At 43.6% G+C, this 6743-nt stretch overlaps 1 protein-coding gene across 1 annotated transcript in view; it reads right to left on the bottom strand.

Annotated features, from left to right (window-relative positions):
- Positions 1–6743, bottom strand: part of ZFYVE26 (zinc finger, FYVE domain containing 26) — a 69974-nt gene that overhangs the window by 7681 nt on the left and 55550 nt on the right. Inside the window, exons 36-39 of the mRNA XM_008570321.1 lie at positions 2952–3149; positions 2070–2269; positions 1071–1212; positions 725–784 (exon numbers count right to left, since the gene is read on the bottom strand). Coding sequence (XP_008568543.1) covers positions 725–784; positions 1071–1212; positions 2070–2269; positions 2952–3149 — 600 coding nt within the window. The remainder of the gene's footprint in view (positions 1–724; positions 785–1070; positions 1213–2069; positions 2270–2951; positions 3150–6743) is intronic.

Raw genomic sequence — 6743 nt, 5'->3', positions numbered from 1 at the left:
TCCCAGGGTGTCTGTGTGCAACTGTGTGGTGTTGATGGGGTCTGGACAGACTCTGCCCCTCGCAGTTTCAGTGCCCTGCTCCAGTGCTACCACCATTCCTATGTCCTTTTATCACAAACTACAGAAAATGTACTCCTAGGGCAGCTCCTGTACAGAGAGAGGATGGAGGGATAGCCCTTGTGGCCAGTGGAAACCTGCCAGCTATCCCCTCCAGCCATGCTCCCTTGAGAGGGTGAACAGTGGTTCTGCAGGGAAACAGCTGTGGGGAACTGTCTAGAGCTGGCTTCAGATATTTATTTGGTAGCTTTTAATGAATTTGTCTTTGGTTACTTGGCTTTTGGCAAAGAGGCCTAGAGGCCTAGAGTCTTTTTTTTTTTTTTTTTTTAAATTGAAACATAGTTGATTGTACATATCTGTGGGGTACAGAGTTGAGTATCAATACTTATGTGCAATATGTGATGTTCAGACAGGATAATTAGTATAGTCAATATTATACAATGTAATCATTTTTTGCAACCCTTTACCAATTTCTCCCTTACCCCCTTCTCCCCCTTAGAGTCTTGAATTTGACCCAGTTCTGTAATAGCCACCCCTTGATTTCATCCGTAATGGGCATGTAAATCTGCTTTTCTTGGGATAAAATTTTTCTAAAGAATAATCTCTCACGGAGCTGTGGTGAGATGCTGATTGCCCTTGGTACAATCTTGAGTGATCCAAGTCATACCTGCAGAACACGGAATGCAATTCCAAAACCATCTTCTACATTTTTCCCTCCCAGCATGACCTGAAAAGGAGAGGGAAGCATGCTTAAGAAGCAATACCTACTGGAATAGCCACTCCATCAAGAATGAAGGTCCCCATTTATTCAACAAATATTTATTGAGCCCCTACTAAGTGCCAGGCACTAGGGATACAAGTGTGATCAAAATGGACTTGATCCTCAGCCTTCTGTGACTCACATTCTAGTGGAGAGAGGCAACCATCAAACGAACAACCGAAATAATAACTAGACGATGGCAACTGTGCTAAGATGAGGACAGTCTGCCAGAGGTCTGAAACACTGCACATACCTTGCAGGCAACATCCATTTTCATGTGGTTATTTCCAAACAGGGTTGGCAGAGGTGAAGTGGTGATTTGAGAGGTCCCAGCACTTTCACACCGATGCAAGAACCTGGTCACTTCCATCTGCAGCTGCAGCGTATTCATGTGCCTATGGTGACAGGATATACACAGTGCAGCATAAAAGCTGAGCAAAAGGGGCTTCAGGGGTGAAGTGACAAGGGCTGGGTGACTGAGAAGTCAGAATAAGATGGTGATGGAAAAGGCAAAAAAACCATGTGGAGGGAAAAGAGACCCAAAATACCCTCTGAGCAGTTGTGTCAAGACAAAAACAGTGGTCTAGTGCCTCGCTCAGCCTTGTAGTAGTTAAGGTGCACTGTGGAACTGGATATGGTCCACTCACTGAATCACTAAATATTTACTGAGCACGTATGTGCCAGGTATGACAAAAGAGGTTGAGAGAGACATGAACTCTGTCCTCGAAGAATTTATAGGCTAGAGGGTAGAAGAATAGTAAGAACATAAAATGTTTAGCAATTAAGCCTATGAAGGCAATAGATGGTAGTGGTGGAGCATTTACTTTAGATGTTGTGTTCTAAGCAGAGGGATCAACAAGCATAAAAGCTGAGAAAAAGAAAGCACTTGGTATGTTGAGGAACCCTCAGAAGGCCAGTAACTGACACTTAGCAAAGAAGAAGAGAGGAGTGAGAGATAAAGATGGAGACATGGGTGGGGCCAGATCACACAGGATCTTTTTTTGCCTACTGTAAGGAGCTGGAGTTTAGGCTGATTATAGCATGTGATCCTAATCCTCCCCATACACCCCCCATCCCCTACAGCTCCTCTATAGGCTTTCCAGGCTTGTACTAGACACTGCCATCCACAGATGATTCCTTTTAGATGATTTTTTAAGGGTTAAGGGAATGGGCAACAGCACCTTCATCACCAACAGACACTAAGTTCTAGCTGTTCTTCTCCACACCAATTGTCCCCTGAATCTCTAGCTACCTTGACACATCAGCTGCAGTCATTTTCTTTCGGAAAAAAGTTGTTTTCTTCCTTCCAGAGCTGCGGGATGTTTCTTGGAGGTAGATCTTCAGGTGGTCCTTGGCCTTAAGTAGCCATGATAGCTTCTCTCCCAGTTCCGTATATGACTTTGCTTTGTGACTGAAGAACCGAATACAGGTCATGGCGGCCCGGACTTGGTCCTAGAAGAGGAAAATGAATGTTCAGGTCAAAGGAGATCAGGAATGTTGGAGGGTGGGGTGTGATGAGAATTCTGATCTGATTCCCATCTATGAAGCTTGGTCATTAGCACCCACTCCCATCACCAGCTGAACTGCTATTTTGTGTCAGTTACTCCAAGGCCCAAGAGATCTTAAAGTGCACTGAGTGGCTAAGCTCTTGGGTAGGACATTATTCCACCACTGAAAAAATCAGAAAAAAGGATACTTCTGATTTTCCAAATTGGCTTCATTCTTATTTTGGCCTTGAATAATCCAGTTTCTCTGTGAGTTAATACTGGCAATCCTCAGACAGATCTGGAGGCCCTTGTTTTTTCTCCTTTCATGCATTTTCTCTAAAAACCCTTACTTTTCCATCATTCCTTATGAATTCTGCATCCATGCTTATCTTTCTTCAGAATTCAAGGAATGTAAAGGTAAAAAAGAAGTATGTGAAGTATGACAAGATTAAAGTTTGCCTCTAAATTTAGGACAGAAATCCTAATATTACTTAACAATACTAGAAAGCAACATGAATTTGCTCTAGGGTCAGCCAACTAGCAAGGCCAGGGATCAAATAACAGTCTTGTTCCCTCATCTTGCCCAGCCTCCCCTGCCCGGCAGAGCATCAGCTACAGAGATGGAAGGCAGACGGGGCTGCTGTTACCTTCATAAACTGCTGCAGCTCATACAGAATGTGGTAGTAGTTCTTCTTCTGCAAATGTTGGCAGGCAGCAATCAAGTACTTTCCCCAGCTCTCCAAGGTTGGATCAATGGATTCTAGCAAGTTTTCCAAAATGTGGAGCTTCCCACTTTTATAGCTTGGCTGAAATATGCCTTCTATGAAGACTTCTGGAGGACTCTCCTGGAGCAGGGCAAGGTGAGAAATCAGAAGTCTTCACTGGTTCTAGCACTGTCTGGTTCTGGAACTGTCTGGGATTTACTCTGAATTTCCTTCCACTCAAGTACCTCTAGCATCCTCCTATAGCAGCACTTCTTCACCTTCTGTGTGTCACAGATACCTGTGAGAATCCCACTCTAGTGACTGCTTCATTTCTCTCCTTTTTTTAATAGAAAAGCTCCTTGACAAAGTTATCTACACTCACCGTCTCCAGTCTCTCTCCTGTGATTTTCTCTAGAACCCACTCTTATCTAGCGTTTGTGCCCATACCGCCATTGAAACTGCTCCTTACGTCAGCTAAATGACCTCTAAACTGTTAAATCTCACATTTAATTCTTGGTCTTCATTTTCTACCTGATCTATCAGCAGCTTTTGATACAGATGGTGGCTTCCTCCTCCTTGAAAATCCTTTTTTTTAAATTAAAAATTTTTATTTTTAGTTGAGAAAAAAACTTACTTTATTTGGCCTCCAGGCCACCATCCTCTCCAGGTTTTCTTTCTATGTCTCTGGCTGCTCCTTCTCAATTTCGTTTGCTGATTCCCCCCAGACTCCCCAGGGTTTAGGAGGAAACTGTCCTCCTTTCTATCTATACTCACTCTCTTGGTGATTTCATCCAGTCTCATGGTTTTAAATGCTGTCTATGTGCTGATGCTGCCTAAATCTCTGTCCCAGCCTGTTCATTCTCGACCTCCAGAAGTGTACATCCAATGTATGTCCAGTTGCCCACAGAACATGTCCTCGTGGGTGTCTATCAAACCTAATACATCTAAAACTGCATTCCTGATTGTTTCTCAAAAGCTGCTCTTTCCAGTCTTCCCTTTCTCAGATGGTAACTCCATTCTTTTAGTTGTTCAGGTCAGAAAACTTAGAGTCATCATCATCTTCTCCCTCACACTCCAACATCAAATTCATCAGCAAATCCTATTGGCTCTACCATCAAAATACACATGGAATCTGCCCACTTGTCACCAACTCCACTGTACCACGCTAGCCCAACCCATCATCACCATTTGCCTGGATTATTGCAGTAGCCTCCTCCCTGGTCTTCCATTTTCCACTCCTGCCTCTTTTCTAATGCCAACAAATCAACCCGAATGATTATGCTGTTAAAACACACCAGCACATGTTACTCCTCTGCTCAAAATCTCCCAGTGGGTCTCCCTTCCCATTCAGTGCAAAGCCCAAGTCCTGCCAATGTCGCAAGGTCCTGCATGGTTTAGCCTGTTACCTTTGTGACCTCATCTGCTACTCTCCCGTCTCCTACTCACTCTCTCCAGCCACCCTGCCTTTGCACTTGCCACTCCCTCGGCCTGGATGGTGCTTCCCTCACACATCTGTGTGACTCTCTCCTCACGTCCTTCAGATGTCGCCTTCCCCAGCACTCTGACATTGTACAACCCACCCCTGCCTCCTCTGCTTTCTCTTTCTTCTTATTGCTCATCACTACAAGATATATATATTTTATTCACCTTGTTTATTGTCTCTCTCCCTACTATAACATAAGTTTTATGAGGGCAGATATTTTTGTCTGTTTTTTTTCACGGCTATATCCCTAGTACCCAGAATAGTCCTTACCTATTGAATAAATATTTGTTGGATGAATGAATAAATGATAAACATTATGGACCAACTCCTCAGGGAAGTGTACACACATATTAACCTCTCTGCTTCTGAAGCTCATCTGTGGTTCAGAGACTCTGAATCATTACCCCCATTTCATAGTCATAGAAAAGAAAGAGAAATCATTTTGTCATTTAGACTTTACAAGTAACTAATGCAAAGTAAAGGATGGCTATAAACTCATGGTAGTATAACATGCCAACCCACTAGCACTGGCCACTTTGTGGATCCCCAAAGCCACAGCATGAAGACCAAACTCTTTACCTTGCTTTAGGACCCCTCCCCCAAAGTGGGCTTTGAGAATGTCCACAATGGGTGAGGGTAAGGGGCTCCTTTCCTGATTCTGTTTCCACTGAGAAACCCAACCTAACATAAAAGTTGTAGGACAGATGTTAAGAAGCCAGGGCATCAGTTCCATAGGAAAGGTAGAATTCCTCAGCAGAGTAGCACCTTAAGAACTTCCATTTCATCCATTTATCTGTTCACTCATCCATTCATAACTGGTGCTAGGCCAGGTGCCTGAATACACAGATAAGTGAAATATAGGCCTTCTCGGTCCAGATGGGGAGACTCAATTATAAACAAGTAGTTGCAATCCAGTGGGTTCACTGCAGTAACAGGCACACTGGTGTACACAGGAGGAGGTGATTAACACTGCTTCGGTGTTCTGTGAATGCTCAACAGCGAAGCTAGGTCTGAAAGGATACTGAAAGGACAAGCAGGAGTTTTCCAAGAAAACAAAGAGGGGCAGGGCACTCTAGGTAGATGGAACAGCATATGCAGACTGGTAGAGATAAGGTAGTTCATGGTAGAAATTAGGAACATTTAAGTAATTTGATAAGTCTAGGATGTAGGATACAGATGGGATTTGTGGTGAAAATACATTGGGGAAATAAGGGGGGCCTGATCTGGATGGGTCCTGCAGCAAGCTAAGGACTTTGGACTTCATCCTGTGGCTGTGGGGATCCACAGAAGGCTACCTTTTAGGGAGAGGAATATATGAGTGTATTTATGTTTTAGAAAGCTCACTCTGGGCGCAATGTGGGCAAAGGGGCAAAAAGGACAGGGAAAAGGCTGGCAACAGAACACCTTCCACGCTCTCGGCACTCAGGTGCAATTTCCACAATGTTTTTTTCACTGTCCCAACCTGCCTGAGAGGCAAGGTAGGATATTCCAGTTCAAGGGTAACTGTGATTACAGAAGATTAAAAGAAGTCTTCTTTCCTGGCACTGACAAATGTAAAGCTGGGGCAATGCTGTCGTCAGCTTATAACAAGATTAGTAAGCAAGCAGCTTAACTCTCGGGACTGCAGTTGTCAGAGGGAACAGAACCAGTTGATTTCCACTCTCAGTTTGTGCTTAGGAACAAATGTAAAGCTGGGGCAATGCTGTCGTCAGCTTATAACAAGATTAGTAAGCAAGCAGCTTAACTCTGGGGACTGCAGTTGTCAGAGGGAACAGAACCAGTTGATTTCCACTCTCAGTTTGTGCTTAGGAGAAGCATCTTTACCTCTAAACTCATTTGGAAACTGAGAAAAAGGAAAAAAGCTAGCAATTAAATTCCAAATAACATGACTTCCATATTATTCCTGAGACCTGGTTAGTAGCTAAGAGAAGGTTAGTAGCAAAGCAGTGGTGGAAACATTTCTCTTTCCCTGTCCTGTAGGGGTATGGTTACCAGGATTCTGTGAACAGGTGATTTCAGTTGGAGCAATCCTAGAAAATATATCTATTCATAAGCTTTCATTGGTTGCCATTTTGATTTAGGGCAGCAGAATGAAATTAATGTTTACCTTGAGCTCCTTTAACTTTCTATGAAATTTGGTATACATCTGCCAATTTCTCAAAAAGTTATCATTGGGGCCGGCCCATGGCTCACTTGGGAGAGTGTGGTGCTGATAACACCAAGGCCACGGGTTCAGATCCCTATATAGGGAT

The sequence above is a fragment of the Galeopterus variegatus genome, unplaced genomic scaffold (assembly GCF_000696425.1).
Source record: "Galeopterus variegatus unplaced genomic scaffold, G_variegatus-3.0.2 Scaffold593, whole genome shotgun sequence".
In the NCBI taxonomy this organism is placed as follows: Eukaryota; Metazoa; Chordata; class Mammalia; order Dermoptera; family Cynocephalidae; genus Galeopterus; species Galeopterus variegatus.
The sequence above is the reverse complement of the archived record's forward strand: the minus strand, read 5'-3'. Positions and strand labels throughout refer to the sequence as shown.